Source organism: Nanorana parkeri, unplaced genomic scaffold (genome assembly GCF_000935625.1).
Source record: "Nanorana parkeri isolate BGI_ZX_2015 unplaced genomic scaffold, ASM93562v1 scaffold1867, whole genome shotgun sequence".
Taxonomy (NCBI): domain Eukaryota; kingdom Metazoa; phylum Chordata; class Amphibia; order Anura; family Dicroglossidae; genus Nanorana; species Nanorana parkeri.
The window spans coordinates 29,766-51,217 of NW_017308135.1; the positions used below are offsets into that span (position 1 = coordinate 29,766).

Below are 21,452 nucleotides of genomic sequence, written 5' to 3' on the forward strand. Positions count from 1 at the left end.
TAAATCCATGTTACGCACTGTGCTACAGACAATATATCTTTATTGCAATTTATCAATACAAACTCCAAATGGACACGGACAAAGCAGCTGCATTTTGCAATATACTTACAGTATGTTAAAAAATCATGATAAATAAAAATGCTTTCTTTCCGAGGTAGAAAATATTACTTCATTTTTTAAAAAGATATTTATCCATAGTAGAAAATTCTTATCATTAAACTACCAATCTATTTCCAACAAGCAAACCTGAAAGGGGTCATCCTGCCTTGCAAGATATTATTGGACTTCAAGTAGAATGCTGATATCTAAAGAAACATGGAGGTTTAGCCCATAGCAACCAGTTGAGTGTTAGCTTTGATTTCAGATGTGCTTTGGCAAAATTAAAGTTGTATACTGGTTGGTTGTTAAAGAGATTCTGAAACTTTAAACATAATTAAAGAGGCTGGACTCTGGGTGCCTGCACGTCATACCTGTCAGGAGCTTTCAGTATTGTTAAAGTGTAAGAGTCTCTTTAAGTGCAAAACCTCCTCTTCCCTTCCTTCCAGTTACATGTGTGCACTTTGCTGGCTAATGATTTGGGAGCAGCTTCATCTGTACTGCAGTAGCCCCAAAGTCAGGACTCTGTGATACCTGTAAAGTGATGGAGATGATGCCAGGTCTACAGAAAAATGGATGGTGTGAACCACTGAGCAATCACTAGGATATGTCTAACTGCTGACAGATATCTTGCTATAAACTTATTTTTAATATAATATAAAATCCAGCAAAGTCTAATGTAGGCTCTTCTTCCAGCTGTGAGAGTATCATTAGAGAGGCAATTGTGGCAGAAAAGGATATTGTGTTGTGGCAGTATTCCAACACATCTGGCTCTCACAGAGCTCCTATCTTAAAAAGGTTAATCAATATTTAAGCAGAGATTGTCTTAAGTCCTATTTCAAAGATTTTGCTTAAAATCATCACTGAGTTCACTTTTTATTGTAGTAAGCTATTACTCCCAAGGCCCCCACACGCCAGAGGCTTCGGGGTCACACTTTGGGTCATCATCTGGGTAGATAATTGGCACTGAATTATTGTAATAATACTCCAGACGGTAGAGAAGCTTCTTCACCACACCAGGGTATTGGTCTGCTACATCACGAGTCTCTTCGGGATCGCTCACGATATCAAACAGCCAGAGAGATTTTTTCCAAGAGTCCAGTGAAGGAATGTCTGTGGCATTTGGTGGGGGAAACCAATGATCACAACCTTTTCAGAGAGAAGATAGAAATTAAGAAAAATAAAAACCATAGCACTGAATTCACACAATTAGGAATTATACAAACACATGCAGTATTAAACTGCAAGACTTGGTGATCACACTTTGATTGATGCATGCACCTCTGCACAAAACACTGTGAAGTTTAGCAGGCTCTCAGTGAGTGCCACCTCAATCTATCACAAGGCTGTTTAATGTATTATGTACAATATATAATATAGTCTAAATACAGAAAAATGAGACCGTTTTTGTTGATATTTAGGTGAAAGTATATGACCTTGAACCATGTACCAAGTGTTTGAGAGTATGCCACAAATACAATTGCATCTGTTCCCCTAGAAGTGCTCGCAGGTGGATGGATGGTAGGTGATGTAGGGATGGGACAGTGGGATGGTTGGGGATTTGGATGCAGAAAGGATGGCAGGGATGCTTGATGCAGGGGAAGGAGCAGGAATGTTAAATGCAGAGATGTTGCATGCAGGGAGTTTGGGTATGGGTGGTACCATATGGGAGATTCTGCATGATGAGGTTACTAGATGCTGAAGGATCTACAGGGAGGTTGAGGCAGAGGACAGGTCCTAATGCACTTCTGTCATAGGGGCCCAGAAAGTTCAGTCTATACCACTGCAATGAAATTCCACAGTCCTTGAAAGCAAAGAAAATCAGTGCACGAACCTACAGTCCTTATATTTGAATGCTTTGTGTAAACATTTCCAAGTGAAGCATATAAATAGTACCTGGATATCCAGTCAGCAGTTTCCATTTCCCATGTCGAAGAGCAGCATGAACTGATACATTGAACAATGAATATTCATATTTGGGAACAATGGTGCTGGACAAGGGATTTCTGGTTTCATTATTTGCAGAACCTAAGAAATAATTGGTATCAAAGAGCTTTCAGCATGTAATTCCTTTATTTACCATCAATGTAAAGACTAAGCTATCATGCCAACCCCAGCTAACCACAGATCACTTGTCAGTTGTGTAATATACACTAAAGATACTAACAGGATACAGGAGATAGTCCCATAAGCACAGCTAAGCCCCAGGGCCATTTTTATTTATTGAATCTGTCAATACTGGCTAGTCAATCTAGCTATTTGTGCCCAAAATGGGCTACCCATTGGCTTGTACACTCAAAATATGTTGCTGTATTTACCTGTCAACAAGCAGGAGCCAAAGGGGTGCCAATCAATTCCATTAGCTGTGCCTTGTGTGATGAGTATGCTCAGATGGCATGTGAGTTATGAACTGACCTATTCAAAGCCCCGATTTGGTTCCCACCTAAAATTTGGTAAAGGGATTTTGAATCGGGCAGTTCAAACCTCTTTTAGATGAAGGGATACTGCATGGAGAAGTGGTCAACAATTTTCATGTCATGTTAGAGACTGGGGGGCAGGTATGCAAAATGCCTACAAGCAGTCACTGCTGCTAAAGGGGGAGCAATGCCCACATCTGATGCCAAGGATGTACTTTTTCCACAGTACACATTACATCTTTTGGTACTTTTGCTGAATAAATGAATGAAAAGGCAACATTTTTCTTGTGAAGACCTCATGTATGCCTGTTCAAATATGTTTTAAAAAAGTCAACAATTCCCATGGGGGTGTATAATTTTTATATGGCGGTTGTCAAGGAGTGCTTGACAACCCTTTATCACTGAAACTTATTGGTAACTGTACGTGCAGAAAATATACTGATGCAGCATTCAGGAAAAGCTCAAAGACCATTCATTTTGTAAAGAGCATGTTACTTACATGGAGATGTGTCCACAAAGAGAGGGTCTATATTATGTAGCAGCTCTATTCTCGGGGATGGGTTTCCTTCACTAGGGCAAAATACAGAACAGGAATAACTTTACTTTAATGTATGCTAGCAGTGTATAATGTATGCTAGCAGTGTATTCTTTTTGCATACTCTACCACAATTGGGCAATTCCCTTGAGAGGAAACCAGTTGCAGATACACATATCACAGCAACTACACACTATACAAGGCAAATAATCTACATCTGTATTAGGTGCACAATTTATGTACTATAATGTTCATGTAAAGTTTGCACTGAAGAAATTATTAATGTCCTATGAAGCGCCATAATCAGATAGGGGATTGCCAACAAAACTGCAACTCCCAGTTAGGGATCAAAGTCATGGAGCATTAATGGTGCCTAGAGAAAAAAAAGATCCATTCCAGACGTATTTTTATGCTACCTGGCGGTACATCTTTCTACAATTATAGACTGGTGCAGACATGGAAAGTTCAAGGCCTGGGTTTCCCTGGAGCAGTCCTTTTCCTCTATCCCTCTACGTACCCTTCCTTGGTGCCTACGTTCTGTTCCGACACAACTCCAGGTACACCCGACTATTGGCCCTACTTTGAGAGTAGCTAAAATGGCCTTCAAATCTAGGGAGCTATATGTTTCCCCTTTACACCCAATCATTTGGACGCCGGACCTCAGGTCTACAGGATGCGTTGTTTCTCCGTTTGGGGTGGCAAGATAAGTTCAGGGCTTTCCACTTTCTTCGCAGATCTGCTTGGCCTGCCTCTTCCGAACTTGTTTCGGACCCTTCCTTGGCTGCGTTGGGCTTGTGGAGACTACATCAATTGGAACACTACCTATCCTCACTGCCCTCCCCGAACTTATTCTCTTTTTGAACAAGAATGCTCCAGGACTGGTCCCCTGCCTATAACACTCTCACTCAGCTACAAATTACTACTTCTCCCGGACCCTAGGCAGCCTCTACCCTTCCTTGAGGGGCGGGAATGGGACCTGGAGGTCCAGTTCACCTCCGCCGAGAGATCTTACAGCTGTCCCTGGGGTTGTCAATCTGCAATAGATACGTGGAGGGTTGGCTATAAAATAATGACCACATGGTACAGAACCCCGGATAGGCTCCATGGGATCTTCCCTGAGGTTCCGGGTGCCTGCTGGCACTGTGGCTCCTCTCCGGCTGACATGTATCATGTGTTTTGGCCATGCCCACTGCTCTCGAATTTCTGGAACCAGGTTAGAGACATAATGCAAAAGTTTACAGACAGACCGATAGACCATGTATTTTTCCTGCTTCACCAGAGTCACCGCCCCCTGAAGGGCTATAAACAATCTATCCTTATTAGCGAACGCTACGAGGGCTTGTGTCCCCTTTTTGTGGAAACAGTGATCCCCTCCCACCATTTGACAATGGCTCCAGCGAGTTAACGATATTAAACACATGGAAGATCTTACTAGCTCTATAAGGGGAACAGTGACTAGATTCTCTACCTTATGGTTCTACTGGTTCGAGCTCCTTGAGTCTGATGAATACCGACAACTGATGTGCAGCTGAAGACCCGCTAACTGAGTGAGAAAATGTATTTGGTATTGGCGAGTACATGAGGAAAAGTATCGCTACTCGTGCTTGATCTGGAAAAAATGGTAGCGGTGCATCCCTACTATTAGCTGATTCACCAGAAATATAGCTGACAGGAAGGCACACATGGGCTGGTTACAAAAATATAACATGCTGGGGAAAAACGTATAGCATAGTTTCTGCCCATCTCCTTAAGTATCCCATTAAATGGGATTATCTCTAGAACAAAGAACAGTATGTTAAAATATATTAGCCAAATAGTTTTTTGTTTTTTTGTCATATGTGTCCCATTGGGGAGATCTCCCTTACTTTCAGTCTGACACAGCAGGAAGTGGGGAGCAATCTCTAAGATATATCTCTTCTTAGTTGTCAATGGAACAAGTGTCACTATTGGTAGATTTCCCCTCACCTCCTGTTTTAGTGAAAACGCAAAATGTTCAGTCCCTATGACAGTGGTCACTAGGACAAATAGAGAGTGCATCTACCTATCAGGGACACATAAAGCAATAAAAATGCCTCATGGGTTTTTATATTTACCACTGTAAATGTTGAAAAAAAACGTTTGGGCTTTAGATACATTTTAAATTCCATGCCATGCTGTAAAGAAAAAATACCTTATTGTTTTCCATACATCAAACCCATCAAGCGGTTTCGTCCCATTGGTAGATCCTCCTGCTAGATGCACCAATGTGGGCAACCAATCTGAAATATGGATCAGTTCTGTGCTTGTGACTCCTGTCTGCTCCAACAAGGGGCTTGTAACAAAGCCCACCCCTCGCACTCCTCCTTCCCAGAGGGTCCACTTCCTCCCACGCAGAGGCCAGTTGTTTCCACCTGCTAAGGTCTGACCACCATTATCTGTGAGCAAAAAATTTGAGTTAGCACTCTGCCAGGATGCTGAGAGATTAACGCAAGTAAACTCATTTTCTAACTTTAGCAGTATTTGACACAAAATAGTCTATAAAGTTTCCGTTAATCAAGGTCACATGACATCTACTTGTTAAAATAAACATATTTGATTTTGCTGTTTATTCTTGAAAATGTTCCACCACTCAGTGCCATCTTCAGTCCATCTGATGGCAATGAATTCCAGGCATGTAAACACTTAATGGTATTACACAACTGATCTACCTATATCAAAATGTCATACACAATAGGCATGCCTTAGCGGATCTACACAGCTTAAAGTGAATTTCCTCTTTTGCAGCCAAATTAGTATAACACCTACTTTATATTTGTTACATGTTCCCATTCACATAACATTTTAAAATATAATATTTTAAAAAAATCCTGCTAGCTTTTCAAGTGATTTACTTGCTTAAAAATCCTACCTAGCTTCCCCACTATGCAATGTTGACAAGGGGGCTGGGCAGTTGAAGTTTTCCATAATCAACATTGTCAGATGTAAACTAGATTTCCACATTGTCTGTCCTAACAAAGGGTTAAAGATATTGAGGCTTGAAGTAAACAAGGAGAAACTGAATGTCCCCAGTTTGGTCCTTTGACATTGCTCAGAATAGCTTGCAGTCCCCTGTGTTCAATCCTGCTCCAAAGAAACAAGGGTAAGAAATATTAAAATATATATATATATATTTTTAGGTATGCTGTGTGAATGGGAACACAAAACACACATATACTTTAGGCATGTGTTACTGTATATGTTACATTGGATGTAACGGCAGTAAGCACTTGTCCAGATAGGTTTTAGTCCTTCTCCACTCTATGAGTATCATTTCAAGAACACCCTAAGCACACCAATCCCATTTATTGCTATGCATGTATGTATCTATGGGCTGTATCGTAGACTTTTTTTTAATAGGACCTAAAGCAATTGTGTTGCAGTAACTTGTTTTAAAGGCAGCTAGGAACAGTGAATAGAAAACATACAAACATGCATGCACAAAAAATGGATATGTATGCCATGGGTTTCTGGGTAACCTACACCATACTTGCATCGTGGAAATGTCATGGAGGTCTCTTATTTTGGATAATGCATGATCAAAAAACATGTCAGAATTTAAAAAGTAAACGAAACCTAATTGATCAAGATGTAATCCCTGACATCCCTGGCACATATTCTAATTCTGTGCTTATGGAGTCCTTGAGACTTTTCATCATTAGAATGAGTCCTATGGCAACATATTGATGGGATAGCTTATTTTATGACTTTGTGACTGTGTCATTGAAATTTACCCATCAGAGTTCTCAGATCTCCTGCACCTTCTCTCATGTCAAACAAAAGGCAAAGACATGTAGAGAGGGGATACCCTCTAAGTGGCCTCAAATGGTAGGCAGTGTTCACCGTGTACAGTAGATGCAGAAATCAAGCTGCTGGGTGATTACAATATTGGAACTTTGGGCTTACCCATTAACCCTTTTGTTACTGCTCTATAGCAAGGGAAAAAGTGTGTGTATTTTTTGACACAGGAAAGTGCATAAAGTAGAGAATAGGCCGATGATAATGGATTTATCTCCTAAATTAGTGTAATGCTGAAAGCATGGCACCCTTAGAAAGTTTATTGTAAAGAAAACATAGAAAACCGGCGCACCGATCTAAGTGCAGTATAAAGTGACTATTTAATAAGGGTAAAAGTAATGCACTTACAGGATATTAAAAAACATCTCGCCTGTCATGCATCAGATGAAAGTCCCATCTCAGCTGCTGGTCCGAGATTGCTATCAGGATAGGGAGAAAGCAGAGTCCAGTTCAGTCCAGAAAGATCCCAGGACGCCTGTGCTGGAAGACACAGGTCTGATCCAGTGGCTGAGCACTGCTGTGGCTGGTTCTCCTCAAAGCAGGGTCACAGCTGCTGAGTACTTCCGGGTCGTCAGGTGTCAGTAGGCAACGCGTTTCAGAGGTTCCTTTGACAAAGGAGGTGAACCTCTGAAACGCGTTGGGATGGGACTTTCATCTGATGCGTGACAGGCGAGATGTTTTTTAATATCCTGTAAGTGCATTACTTTTACCCTTATTAAATAGTCACTTTATACTGCACTTAGATCGGTGTGCCGGTTTTCTATGTTTTCTTTACAGTGCTGTTATATGGATGTTTCCCTATCCAACCAACCAGGCTGCAGGATCGGTGCATACATCTTCTCTGGAGTAATTACCAGTATAACTGGAGTTCATTTGATACTATCAATATATAGTCCATAAACAATCGATCTTTTTGCGCAAGTTGATGACTTCTTTTTCATGTTGAACTTAGAAAGTTTATTGGCAGTGACAGAAATACATTCGTTTTTACTGTTGCTTACACGTTAAAGTGAACCTGGTACTTTGCCCCACAATTACATTCTACTGTTTACCTTCCCTGCACACCCAGCAGCTCAATTTGCCTTCCTGAGTCCCAAGTAATCAGAGCTTACACAGGGTTAGGGACAAACTCCTTCTGCCCCCATGTAACAGAGTGTAGGCCTATTAATTGGCCACAAAGGAGCCGTGTACTGCATAGTGGGAGTAAGGAAAGAGACATTTGCACCCCATGCTCCATAGTACTGGGTATTTCCAAGGGCTCCTGCTGGCAACGGTAGGAAAGGGTGGATGGACAAAGTGACCAGTTTACTATAACTCATGTCAGTGCTACGAAATCTGGATTCTGATTTGCTACAAGTTACTGCAATTTGCACATTGTTCTTTGCCGATAAATAAGTTGATGACTTTTTAAGAGAAAAATATTAGATAAGTTATTCCCCACTTAAAGTCCCATTAACTGTATCTACAACACAGCATCCTGCAAATAAAAAACCCTTATTTATAGGCACATTTAGTTGTGACCTCCCTGCTACATGTACCTCCAAGAGAGTCTTTGTATCATCTGCACCAATTCCTGCATATCTTCCAAATATAAAAAATTATATATTGTCACAGTGAACGTGGTCAGGCTGAATTTTCTTGAGCTACCTGTGGAGCTTCAAAGACAGCTGCAGCACAGAGGCTGCGGCCCGCTCTCAGCATGAAGATATAGAGAACTCCGGCCTTCTCATTGTTTCCAGAACATCAGAGCGGAACATCGTGTGTTAGTGAGTCTCAATACTTTCCACCTAGTGAGAGTCACAATACGCCTGCTGCTCAGCAGGTGATACTGTGTTCTGACAATTATCAGAGCTCAGCGCCAAGCTGCTATTAGAAAATGTATTGTGCATCAAGATATCATTAAAATATGAGTCTTGTGTGGGTGAAGTTTAGATGCAACAGATTGTCTCTGATTTTATAATTCACCTCACATCTTTAAGAAACCATTGTGTGGGCTGAATCTATACCTACAGTAATGCAATTCATTCTAAAGAGAATTAAAGTGTATGTAAACCCCCACAATAACCTTATTCTATTTGCTCCCTTTTGGTAAGCTAAATATAAAATTGAAAGTGTTATGTTATATCTGTTCCAATAAGTGTCAAAAATATTCTGTTGATCTTGAAAGAAATCCTGTGAGCTGATATCAGTTAGCATTGGTCCCAATGCTCTCTGTGAACTACAGAGCACTTCCCCTAATGCTATGGAGAAGAGGAGGAGGTTTTTTTTTGCACTTCTCCCTTAGGGTGACAACACTGCTCCTCCACAGCAGTACATTGAGTCCATTTTGTAATTCTAGCACAGGAAGTGTGTTACTAGCAGGATTACCATGTAAAAAAGAAAAATAAATAATGCAGTCACCACATCCAGGACTGGTAAGATACAATATACATCACGTTTGTGTTCTTGGGTTTAGATATATTAAAAGGAGAACTATGGGGTCAGGGCTTTTCCCCATAGTTCTCCTAGCGTCCTCCCGTCACCCAAAGCTCAGTATACCGCGAGCTGCAGCTCGCGGTATACTGAGACGCCACAGCCGGAACGGATCCAGACAATTCTGTCTGGATCCACCCAGCTGCGTGAGTGACAGCTGGCTCTGCCTATCTAGAGGCAGAGCCAGCTGTACCCGCCCCCTCCCCCGTCCGTTCCGCCAGTCAGCGCTGGAGGATCGGACAGAGGAAGGGGGAATCCCTGCGTGGAGGAATGAGTGACAGTCACGGCTCTATGCACGGATAGATCGAGAAGTGAGCAAGCGGCGGTATGTGTTCGCTCACTTCCCGATCTACTGAGCCGACCTGTGACAGTTTCAATGTCACTGGTCGGCCCAGATTATGAGGCTGAGTGAAAATCACTCGCCTCATAATTCTCCTTTAAAGGTAATGAAAGATTAGTTCAACCAGGGAGTGCTGGTGTTTTTTCCTCTGTTGATTCCTGTCTGGGCTGGATCAGAGACACAAAAGGTTGGGATGGATTTTGTGAAGATGATTGCTTTTGGTTGGGATGGATTTGTGTGGCTGATCATCATTGGTTGGGATGGATTTGTGTGGCTGATCATCATTGGTTGGGATGGATTTGTGTGGCTAGTCACTATTGGTTGGGATGGATTTTGTGTGGCTGATCACCATTGGTTAGGATGGATTTTGTGTGGCTGATCACTACTGGTTCAGATGGATTTTGTGTGGCTGTGTGGCTGATCACTACTGCTTCAGATGGATTTTGTGTGGCCAATCACCATTGGTTAGAATGGATTTTGTGTGGCTGATCACTACTGGTTCAGATGGATTTTGTGTGGACGATCATCATTGGTTGGGATGTTTTTTGTGTGGCTGATCATTATTAGTCATTGTGGATTTTGTGTGGACGATCATCATTGGTTGGGATGTTTTTTGTGTGGCTGATCATTATTAGTCATTGTGGATTTTGTGTGGCTGAGAGCTATTGGTTTGGTTGGCATTGATTTTGTATGGCTTATCGCTTTTGGTTGTGATGAGGTTTGTGTGGCTGATCACCATTGTTGGGATGGATTTTGTGTGGCTGATCGCTATTGGTTGGCATTCATTTTTTATGGCTGAACACTATTGTTTGGGATGAAGTTTGTGTGACCTAATTCTATTGGTTGGGATGAAGTTTGTGTGACCTAATTCTATTGGTTGGGATGAAGTTTGTGTGGCTGATTACCATTGGTTGGATTTTGTGTGGCTAAACGCTATTGGTTAAGATTGATTTGTGTGGCTGATCACTATTACTTGGGATGGATTTTGTGTGGCTGATCACCATTGGTTGGGATAGATTTTGAGTGGCTGATTGCTATTGTTCTGCTTTGAAAAGTCAGGACCTAGTGGGATCTCCATCCCTTCTCCATTGTCACAAACATGCAAGCTCATGCAATAAGAACTTCTATGTACCAAGATCACTCGTCAATTAAAATCATCCAATGGCAGGGATTTGCATGCTTGGCTGGTCACAATCTAAAGTGTATGTTAGCACTGGTTGATTGCTTAGTGTGACTCTTTTTGCTAATAAAATATCTACCTCCAATAAGTATATTAAATCATAATTCAAAAAAGCATACCATTTTTAATCAGTAATCCGCATATTTAAGCACCTGCAATCTACAGCTATACACATAATTGTTGGGTGTTAGGAAATGATCTGACCAGTGACAATTCAGTATTTGCTATACCACCTCCCATTTTTCTTATTCTTTTCATTATAACATATGCTGTGAACACCAGACTTATCGTTGCACTGAATTTGGAGAACAATAGGGAAGTTGCAAAAAAATAATACAGCATCCATGGAAAGTATGCTTTCCATGGATGCTGACAAAGCAGGAGATTTCCACACGTGGCTCCATACATGTGATTAAGTCAAATAAACATTAAAAATACTTTCTGTAATTTTTGGATATCAGAGATTAATAAAATAACAGTGGTGAAGTTTTTTTCTATAGTGCTTTAATTTTTTTCTCATTTTGAACCTCTTCAGAGGTTGTTGGTTTAAGCAATGGCATCTGGCTTTTGTATACCAGGCTGGAAGGTGTATTCAGTGATTTTTGCTATCTCTTCCTTATGGATTACTATTTTTTTCTTATTTTCATAATGTGACCTTGTGCCAGTTTGTCATTCAGCAACCTTCCATTTCAAGAGAAACCCAAGTTATTAAAAAAATAATGCATAGATTTCAAGATGTACTGTACATGCAATGATAGGTCAGATAGGGCTGTCTTTCTGTTTGCCTGGCAGAAAGGTAATTAGATCCTTAAAAGAATCACATTTCTGGATGCCATGCCACCTCCAGGATGCTTGAGTCAGATTGTTCTGAGATTTGAAAAACTGGAAAAGCATAATTACAGCAAGGACTGGAAAAATAGAGCTCTACATTTCCTAATACTTTGCCATGCCGGGCAAAGCAGCAGGTTCCCCTTAACCCTCTCTACCCATTCAAACATACTGATCATTCCTTCACTCCACTCTGCTCCTTCCAGTTTACACAGGGCTATGGATTCTACCCATGTAACAATGATGGCACTGCTCCTCGTCCTCTATACACAGAAGTATCAGGTATTCTGGAAGGAAGGTACTATAAGTACGGTATATGTTGCTGGGGAGGAGTTGGGAGAGTGAAGGGGGCATTAAAGCCACCTTGTTTCTCTACCCCAAATGGGTAAAGTACAGGTTTTTTTTCAGAGTACAGTTAAATATTTTACTAAGGGGTCTATTCACGAAGCAGCTGAAGGATCTAGCCGTAGCTTCGGCCGATCCTTCGGCTAGCTTCGGCCCCAGGACCCCTTCGGTTCAGTAGAACCGAAGGGCTGCTGTACGGGCTATACACTATAGCCCATACAGCTCCGGAACGTGGCCGAGCGGCTCAGTCGAGCCGAACGCATATGCCTTGGCTCGGCTGAGCCGCGCTGAAAGCCGAAGCTGGCCGAGCGGCTGACAGACTGCTTCTGACAGCTGGGCGGAGCCAGCCATGATCTTACGGCTTGCTCCGGCCACTTGCAGAGAGATCAGCGTCCCTGGTTAACAGCTAACCAGGGACATTCATGAAAACAGTACAAAAGAAGAGTTCAACTACCTGGGATGAGACATGAATAAATAAATAGGTAAATGCTGCACAGCCTGCTGTGACTGGCTAAATGGTTAGGATAGAAGTGGTGAATGTGTGACTTACGGTTGTGTTGTCACAGGTGAGCATCCAGAGTCCCTGCATTCACATAAGGATGACGATGGTAGTCAATATACTATCAGATTGGAGTGTCCAGGGTATCCCCAGAGTATCCCCAGTCCGCGTCTGTGGCTGGCCGGGCCGAGCCGCGGTAACTGGAGAGAGAAGGGGGAGAGAGAGATCTTGCCCGGCAATTGGAAACCGCACTGGAGTGTGTATCTGTGCGGTGTGTGGCGCGAACGCTGGAGGGTCAAACACACTGTGTCAGTCGGGGCTCGTGGGTCTACTATATAAGCCACTATTGCCGCTAATTCAACCCACAGAGGTGCCTCATAGATAGAGAAAAAAATATTTTATGGATAATTTTAAACATTTTATATAAGCTAAGTTTGTTCACAGTATTAGCTTCACTGTAAATAAAATAAAAATTATGGGGGTTTGGTGCTCTCCAGTGGTAAGTAAGGAATATAACAGCCATGCATAAAATCATACTCAATGTAAGTGTTTATGACATTAATTGAAGTACAAATCATGTAATTTTAACTACATTTTACAGCCAAACCCCACTCTACAATATTATTCATCCAAAACGTATTTCAGTTTCCAATACAATGGCTGAATGCATCACCACCAGATTCCTGCTTGTCCTATGTACCCTCCCCCACCCCAATCAGTGAGATCTGTGCACCAGAATCCCAATGATTTCATACTACAGATATTGCTGAAAAAACATGTCCTATTGTCCTCAGCTCTTCCTATGTCATCTGTCTGCTCCAGCGTGCTCACTGGTCATTGAATCAATATCATCATTTGTGTCCATTTAGCAAATTTGGCAGAAGCTATAGTTGTAATGAGCTACAAAGTCTTTGGCAGGTAAAACACTGACCAAAAATGTATTTTAAGCTTGTATTTAAAGTGTATGTGTTGTCAAATCTTTTTATTATTAGTTTTAAATACAGCATAGAATTTGACCTGTTAAATCTTGATTATTGTCTGGGTGCCCATTGGAGAGATTCCTCTTCTTTATTTGTCCAGGTGACCATTGTCAACGGGACAGAAAGTAATGGGAAATTCATTATTATGGAGAGTATTCATAAATATGAAGATTACAGTTGTCACCAGTACAAGAAGTGAGAGAAACTCTTTCGAAGAAGACATCGTTGCGTCTCTGGGACAAGAAGTGAAACCTCCCAAACAGGACAGACCACAAAAATAAACTCATGGGTTTTTGATGGTTTTTAGCTTTCTCTACTCTTTCCAAAATAAAAAAAAGTGTTGGATATAGCAACACTTAAACAGTTTGCTTGTACTTGCACTTTAGGCATTCTTCAGCTGGTTTAAAATCTTTGATTTCAGGGAAATCTCAGTTAACATAAACATCCCCATTGGTTGCCATGTTCTTAAACTTTAGGTTTACCTGTAGAGAAGATCAAAACTGTGTTGTCCCAGAGTCCTTTCTGCTGCAACGCTGCTGTGACATTTCCAACCGCCTCATCCATTGCAGACACCATTCCAGCGTATAGGCGTCTGTTCTTGTCCTTGATGAAGCTATAAGGCTCTACATACTCCTCAGGAACTTGTAGAGGGGCATGAACTGACTGGAAAGCCAGATAGAGGAAGAGAGGCTGCAAGAAGTTAAGAGACCTGTGAAAACCAGCCACACCGGTATCAAAGTTATGATAGAAAAATTAAGTTTTAATTGTAAATGCATTCCTGGCGTTCTTGGAACGAGCGTCACGTTCACGCGCGCTTGTGTGCTAAGTTTGCCACACATCCTCATTGAGTTCAATGGGGTCCTGAACATGTGACAAACGTGGCAAAAAAAGCTCATGTAGCAAATTTTGCTACATGCGTTCCGCGTTCAACGGAATTAGATACGGGGTACAGTAAAACATAAAACCAAAAATATTGAAAAGTGTATCTAAATTAAAAAAAAAAACACTTAATGCATTGCACCTTACCAATCCTTAAATGTGCATTAGTTTTGGACAGCAGCATTGCCACCCTGTGGAGAGGGTAGTGTTAGGCGCTCTAGCAGATTTAGATGGACTTGAGTAATAAATGAAATTTAGAACTCCGGCTAAAACTTTGAAGTTTTTTTTTCCATTTTGGGATAAAGGTTTTACATAAATGAATAAAAGCTGCACATTGTAAGCACCCCTACCAATGTTAAATGGTTTGTCTCAACCCCCTATCTGCCACCTTTGTTGGACAGCATGGTTTGTTCAAGGGAAATTATAAATAACAGATTTTCTGGCCAGATCACCAACTGCAATTAAAGTGGAAAAAAAAAAACTAAAAAAGAAACTAATGCAGCCACCACATTTAGGAATGGGTCAGCTTCCATATTTAATTTTTTTTGCTTTTGGGTTTAGATATGCTTTACCTACATCTTATTACAAACACACAATACAACATACGCTATAAAATGTGTCTAACATAAATATCACGTACATTTAAAATGATATGGTTGTTTAAAAGCTAGCCATCCCCCCAAAAAAAGGTAGATTTACTGTTAAAATGAAACAGAAAGCTCTCCATGAGACAGTACATAGCAAAATGTTGCCAAGCAAGTATAAAGTGCAACAAATACTCATAAAGATAATTGTGTCCAGAGGCGTATATACAGAAAATTGACATTGTCACTGGCTGCTAGGAGCCAGGGGGATGCCGCCAAAGTGTCCCTGGTTGCTAAGAGCTGGGCGAGGAGAAGTGTATGGGAGAAGTGTACAGGAGTTGGCAAAAGCTAGCCAAAACCAATATAAAATCAACAAAGCAAACATGATGTTGACCTGACCAGCCACACGTGACACATGATGCTGTACTGTATATGTGCCCAACACAACCAACCATTTAAAGGGGGTTAAGGCTTTTCCCCATAGTTCTCCTTAGGGTAACGGGAGGACACAAACTAGCGTCCTCCCATCACCCTAGGCTCAGTATACCGCGAGCTGTAGCTCACGGTATACTGAGACGCCGCAGTATACCGCGAGCTGCTGCTCGCGGTATACTGAGACGACGCAGCTGAAGCGGATCCCCACAATTGTGCCGGGATCCGCCCAGCTGCGTGACTGACAGCTGGCTCTGCCTATCTAGAAGCAGAGCGAGCTGTACCCACCCCCTTCCCCGTCCGTTCCGCCAGTCAGCACTGGCGGATCGGAGTGGGGGGAATCCAGCCCCTCCCCTGTCACGGCAGAGAGCCGTGACAGGATCCAGAGGTGAGCGAACGCCGGTATGTGTTCTCTCACCTTTCGATCTACTGAGCTGACCTGTGACAGTCTCATTGTCACAGGTCGGCTAGAACTATGAGGTGAGTTGAAATCACTCATCTCATAGTTCTCCTTTAAATATAACAGTCACTATACATGCAGCCAGAAAGCTCTATGGCTGAATGCAAGGAAACCTAAGTTGATAAAGATGTCAGAGCATAACATGATGTTGTACAGTAGGTCCCAAGCGTATTGTAGACGGTAGAGCTCATCTTGATTTCAGGGATGGCATTCTGTGTATTCATAATGGTGTGCCCTAGGTTTTGTGGCTCTGAAGCTGTTTTGCAGAGTATTTAGGAGTACATGCAGGTACCTCTATGTGCGTGTTGACAGTTGACCGGGTTTTAAATGAATATAGGTTTACACAGGCATACGGTTGGAACATTATATAATTACAGTTGTGCACACCTTCTCAGGCTTGTGATTAGTGATGAGATCCACAGCTCTCTCTGTAAATAGGTGAGTGGAGTATTTCTTGTCGTACCCTTTGGCTGGTGCTTCTCCATCCCGAAAGTCAAGGGCACACGTTGTTTTGTTCAGAGAAGCAATTTCATAGCATCTCTCATGGCTGTAATAGTCTTCGCTCCCAAGAAGATATCCTGAAATGCAGGAGAAATAAAAATATGTACAAACAAAATTATAGTAGTTGTCACTGTTACTTCACTACAATGGGTTCAATTTATCAGTGTTTTCACCCAAGTTTCATCCATTTCCACATAATTTTTTAAAAATGGGTGAATTTTGTGTAAACGTTGTGTAAAATGTGAGTTACAACATTACTAAATGGCCCCCTATGTGTTTCAGTAAGTTATTGGTAGTCAGTTCCCCACAGACAAAGAAAAACCATAAATATTGATCTTTCACAGGGAGTTATATAAGCAGTTTCCTGTTACAGGAAGATAGTAAAAGAAAAACATGAATGCTGGGACAAGGTCTAGAGCAGTGGTTCTCAACCTGTGTAACCCCAGGACCCACATTTGTCCTTGGTCATTAAGTCGTGACCTAAGTGGCACTGCAATAGAACACATGGCATTATGGGTACCGCACGTTCCGATGAGAGTGTACGAACTGTGGGTGGGAGGTGCGTTTGGGGTGTCATTCAAATGAGTGGCAATGCAATACACCTCCCACACCAGAATGCATGGTAGGTGCCCTCAAAAACACTGACAGACACACACAACCACAGACAGACACTCTCACACACACGTTTTTCTTTGTTTTTTTAAGCTCAACCCAGTCTTCCTACTTAATGAGAACTGGAGTGGATCCTCAGCCTGGGGGGCAGTGTAGGCTGCTGTACTGTAACGGAGCTCCATCCATACGTGCATTGTTTGTACAGCTCCCTTGCATGCCCCTGCAGAGGTGCCGGAAGCCAGAATGTGATGTCACTCCGGTCCAGGCACCTCTACAGGGCAGGTAAGGGAGCTGTAAGCAATGAACGAATGGATGAAGCTCCTTCACAGCCCACCCCTCCTCATCCTGACACTTGGGGCAGGGTAGCATATTGTCATGCTAAAGGAATACAAATAAAAAAGACATTCCGAAGCAGAATGGTGTGCGGACAACATATCTTCTAGGTGCCACGTATATATGTAGTCAGGAAAAGTACTATTAAAGGATAATGTTAGTGTAAGGACTTGCTTTAAATGATGCCTCTTAATCCGATCATCCTCTTCTTTCCTGTAGTTCTTAGCTGTCCCTCCAGCACCGCTGCGGGTCTCCGATCCAGCGCTGACTCCTCTGTCCTCCTCTTCTCTGATGTCCCATGGAGTCTGTGCGGGTGTACGCTTCTCCTTAGACTTACCTTGTGTCTCTCCTCCTCTCCTGGCTGAACATCTGAACTGCGCATGCGCCCACCCCAAGATCTTTTGCGGACGCCCAAGAAATTTTCAGATATTCCGACGGGAGCGCGCCGTGGAGACACAGAATAGGTATTAACCCTTTGCAAAAGTTTTTTTTTTTTTCATCGTTCTGCATATATCTACTGCTTGCTGGCAGTAGATATATGCAAAAATAGTGAGGGTTTGATAACCCTTTAAGTCTGGGGCACTCCATCCTTCACACTGTGCCTGGATCATGTGTATCACAAAGCTCTACAGCAACAAAACATAGTAATGTGCGGTGTGGATGACAGGCCCATTTTAATGACAGGTATGATTTAGTGGTGAAAATTATCAGTGCCCCCCAGTTTTGACTGTGGTATCTTATCTGCACCCTGTTAACATAATATAAAGCTAAAGCTATGTTATAATTGCTGTTTTTATATTTTGGACTCTTTATTCTAAAGAAAAATGTAACCCTATATATTGTTCCTAGAGTCGCCACTGTTCACTTTCAATGCTAGACCCTCACTATTTGATTTATATATATTATTATTTTTTTTGTTATCAGTATTGTAAATTTCTAATTTCGTTTCCATTAGGACGAAATTCGTACTGAATACGAAATTCCGAATCCAAAATTTCGGATCCGGATGCTTTCGGATGAATTCGGACATGGTACATTTCGGAAATTCGGATGCTCCGAATCCACGAATTTCCTGAAACTTCGTCCGAATTTTGATTCGGAACGAATCACACATGTCTAGTGGGGAACCTCTGGTTCTCCAGCTGTGGAGGCCCTCCAGGAGACTCCACCTACTGCTGCCAATGATGCTGAAACATCCATGTAGAGTGCACTGCTACAGATTGTGGAACAGCCGACCCTATAGCATTGTGGGACAACACCATAGTTTTCACCTTCCAGTGACTGCACTGGAAGACTTGGCTCCCTTAATTGCATCCGAAGGGATAAAAAAAGATGATCTGGTCATCTGATGCAAAAGCATCAATGCAGGCTTGTAAAGATTTGTTGACAACCAGTTGGCTCACCTGATGATCATTTGCCAAATGGAAAGTTGGGAACACTATCTATCTCTAGATTTAGATAAATGTTCATGGTAACCCTTGGGGGTGAACCCCTGCATAGGTACCATTACCACTCTGCCTGTGAAGAAGGTCGTGAAAGGCTCTTTGAACCCCAATGCTGCAATCTACAAATCTTCAAAAATACCTTAGGAGCTAGAAAGTCTAGGACTAATAGCAGATCCCATTTATACAAAGGTAAAAGGAATCTTAATATTAGTGGCACTGGAGGAAAGGCATCCATCTGGAACGGCCAATCTAAGGTCAGAGCATCTTTTTCCAATGCTTGCGGGACTCAGGGCCTAGTGATGCGCTGGACTCAGGGCCTAGTGAAGCGCTGGACTCAGGGCTTAGTGAAGCGCTGGACTCAGGGCTAAGTGACGCGCTGGACTCAGGGCTAAGTGACGCGCTGGACTCAGTGACAGGCTGGACTCAGGGCTTAGTGACGCGCTGGACTCAGGGCTTAGTGACGCGCTGGACTCAGGGCTTAGTGACGCGCTGGACTCAGGGCTTAGTGACGCGCTGGACTCACCTGAGAGTGACCCTGCAGAGCCCACCATAGATGCTGCACAGCCCATCTGAGACTGTCTATAGTGGGCTCTGAAGGGGTTCCAAGGTAGGCTGGTCAGGGCTGCATCCCCCTCCCTAGCTCCTCTTTCCTGCACACCATGCCTCCTCTGCCGCCGTACTGGCCGGAAGTGACGTCACGAGCAGCGTCGCTGATGGGGCCCCAGCTTGTCTCGAAGCCGATGGAGCGGCAGTGCTGGGCCCTGCGCTGCAAGTGCCAGGCTTCCGCTGCAGGGGCCCGTCCGCCTCCTCGCTCTTCACCGTCAGCCGATAATCATGTAAGGGTCCCAGGCTGGCCCCCCAGGCTGCCCGGGCCCATTACATGAGTATCAGCCGTACCCCCCTGATGGCTGCCCTGACAGCAACTCTGGTATAAAGTCACACTTTCACACATGAACGGTATGGAATGGAAAATTGGTACTGAACTTAGATAGGTGGCTCACACAAAGGCCCTCAGTAATATACAGTATGTAAAAATCTACTAATAGGAAATTAAACCTCATCTTACCAAAGTAAGTGTCAAATCCTCTTCGGGTTGGCAGACAGTCTTTCTTATACATGCCGAGGTGCCATTTTCCCACCATATGTGTGACATATCCGGCATCTTTAAGTAGCTCCGGTAGAAGTTTCTCATCCAGAGGCAAGCAATGTGGCTGACAGGGCCATATGATCTGATGCTGCAATCCTGTGTGAATCTACACATCAGAAAAAAGGTGAAAACCCTAATTAGAGAGCAAATATGAATAAAGATCAACGTAGAAAGATTTATTGATTAGTTTAACATGAATACTCTTCACAAATAGAATAATACACTGAATGTGAAAGGAATTTACCATAAATACCTGATCCCATGCCTTGTTCCAGGACTTTGCATGGAAACTGATGATAGAGAAGTTCTTATTAGGAAATCTGGGTCTGTTACTAAAATCTGTCAATTCTGCCCAGAGGCCAGTGTCATCGTTTGATGAGGAACTTCACCCTCCTAATAACATTTTAAACTTTTTTCCTCCCGCTTACCTTTGGTGCTCTGTTATGCTGTATTAACCACTTGCTGTCCGGAGCAAATTCTTACTATTTGCACACACATGATAAAATCTGACATTTTGGCTACAAAACAGCTTAAAAGCCCCAAACAATGATATATTTTCTGAAAGCAAAGGCCCTGTAGAAAAAAAAAGCTAGTTGCAATTTTTTTATGTCACACGACGGTATTTGAGTAAATGTTTATCAGTCCAGTATTTTTAGGAAAAAATACACTAGAATGAAATTTATTGCACAGAAACAGAATATAATACCCAATTTTTTGGTAAAATATAATAGATGGAGTCACATCGGCTAAATTGATACCAAACATGTCAAGATTTCAAATTGCATATGTCCGTGAAACCGCAAATACCCCAAATTTCCTATAGCCAACACTTTAAAAGCTTTTTCTGGTCATCAGTTTAGTGTTAACCGTGATTGATGCCCCTATAATTATTCCTCTCAATCCAACGTTTGTGGGGATATGTAACATGTGTGGCACAATTTTCATTTTTGTGCATAGGCACACCCGACACGTGTTTACTCTTGTATGTGCATGTACGTGGGGGGACTTTTTTTGTGCATTTTTTAATGTTACTTTATTTTCTTAATTGTTTTACACTAAACGTTATTGCGATCATAAAGGGGCTAATATGCCCCGTATGTAATAGCAGATATGATGTGACTGGTGCTCTTTATGAAGATATCAGGGGTCTTTCAGACCCCCTAATGTCACCTAGGGATGCCAAAGAAGCTGATGAAGCAGATATCTGCTTCACCAGCTTCCTCTCCTGGCTCTAGGAGCCAGAGAAACAATGACACCGGAAGTGATGTAATACACATCTCTCCCCGATCACTGGACCCGAAAGTGATCAGCGGCTGGAAGCTTGCTGATCTCCCTCCGATCGATGCAGGAACACCAGCCGTGCCGGTCCTGGGCCCTCATGAGGAACAGAAGTGAAGCGTTGAAGCTGGCTGGGGGAGGGGGGTGCGGAGAAGGGAACTGTCAGCTTTAGAATGGCCGAGCGTTGAGGAGAGAGCCGTTTGGCCAGGACCTGACAGCCGGCGGCTCTCTCTCTCCTCACGCTCGGCCATCCTGAAATGACAGCGCTCCCTCCTC

General features: G+C 42.6%; 1 protein-coding gene across 2 annotated transcripts in view; it reads right to left on the minus strand.

Annotated features, from left to right (window-relative positions):
* Positions 1-971: 971 nt before the first annotated feature.
* Positions 972-21,452, minus strand: part of ARSB (arylsulfatase B) — a 24,055-nt gene continuing 3,574 nt past the window's right edge. The window contains exons 2-8 of one of the 2 annotated variants that reach the window (XM_018571922.1): positions 19,818-20,004; positions 16,248-16,438; positions 13,988-14,195; positions 5,219-5,462; positions 3,013-3,083; positions 1,993-2,124; positions 972-1,245 (exon numbers count right to left, since the gene is read on the minus strand). In XM_018571922.1, coding sequence (XP_018427424.1) covers positions 989-1,245; positions 1,993-2,124; positions 3,013-3,083; positions 5,219-5,462; positions 13,988-14,195; positions 16,248-16,438; positions 19,818-20,004 — 1,290 coding nt within the window. In that variant the 3' untranslated portion in view covers positions 972-988. Of the gene's footprint in view, positions 1,246-1,992; positions 2,125-3,008; positions 3,084-5,218; positions 5,463-13,987; positions 14,196-16,247; positions 16,439-19,817; positions 20,005-21,452 lie in introns of both variants that reach the window. The other variant, XM_018571923.1, reaches the window with a different exon arrangement.